The sequence below is a fragment of the Drosophila pseudoobscura genome, chromosome 2, assembly GCF_009870125.1.
Source record: "Drosophila pseudoobscura strain MV-25-SWS-2005 chromosome 2, UCI_Dpse_MV25, whole genome shotgun sequence".
NCBI classification, from domain to species: Eukaryota; Metazoa; Arthropoda; class Insecta; order Diptera; family Drosophilidae; genus Drosophila; species Drosophila pseudoobscura.
Window position 1 is genome coordinate 9,354,662 of NC_046679.1, and position 534 is coordinate 9,355,195.

The 534-nt window shown below is 40.1% G+C and overlaps 1 protein-coding gene across 2 annotated transcripts; it reads right to left on the reverse strand.

Moving 5' to 3' along the window:
- LOC6897090 (uncharacterized) lies at nucleotides 1–534 on the reverse strand. 2 transcript variants are annotated; one of them, XM_002137238.3, is made up of 2 exons: nucleotides 304–534; nucleotides 1–250 (listed from the first exon to the last, which is right to left on the reverse strand). In XM_002137238.3, the coding sequence occupies exons 1-2, from the start codon at nucleotides 521–523 to the stop codon at nucleotides 141–143; spliced, it is 330 nt and encodes a 109-aa protein (XP_002137274.2). In that variant the 5' UTR covers nucleotides 524–534; the 3' UTR covers nucleotides 1–140. The 2 variants fall into 2 exon arrangements, with proteins under 2 accessions (XP_002137274.2, XP_015037069.2); XM_015181583.2 differs by having other exon boundaries at nucleotides 307–531.

Below are 534 nucleotides of genomic sequence, written 5' to 3' on the forward strand. Positions count from 1 at the left end.
TTTAAATGCAGCTTTTACCGTATACAGTTTATCAATAACTGAAACCGCAGCCTCTGAGTCTAATTCAGAAATGAGAATTATTAAGTCTATTTTATTGACCGGCTGTGTATCTTGGTATTTTGAGTACATTTATAATCCAATTAGACGCTGACTGCGTAGAAATAGACACAGACCCAGATGAAGATGTCCAAGACGACCAACAGTTTCATCAGATTTAGTTGCAGCAACTGCATGCGGATCAAATCCATTCCTATAAGGCATTCTCTGTTAGAGAGAAATTTCAAATTTATCAAAAATTTTCACCACTTTGTTGAAGTAGATCCTGCAGCAGTTTCATCTCCAATTCTGGTGGTAAGTCATCCGCCTTTGAGCCAATGGCTAAATCGAAGGTAACATAACGAGCTGACAGATCCACCGGTGAAACAATAGGAGCCGATCGGACAAACTCCACTGCGTGGAAGACTACAAGAAAGGCAGACAAGCACCTTCTATATCGAATCATGTCTGATAAGGGAATGGTCATGGAAATGGGAT

Excerpts from the sequence above, each read along its gene's own strand:
- LOC6897090 (XM_002137238.3), bottom strand. The coding sequence starts at position 523 with ATGACCATTCCCTTATCAGACATGATTCGATATAGAAGGTGCTTGTCT. Across the intron at positions 251-303 it reads GGATCTACTTCAACAAAGTG|GAATGGATTTGATCCGCATG; the intron begins GTGAAAATTTTT and ends AATGCCTTATAG.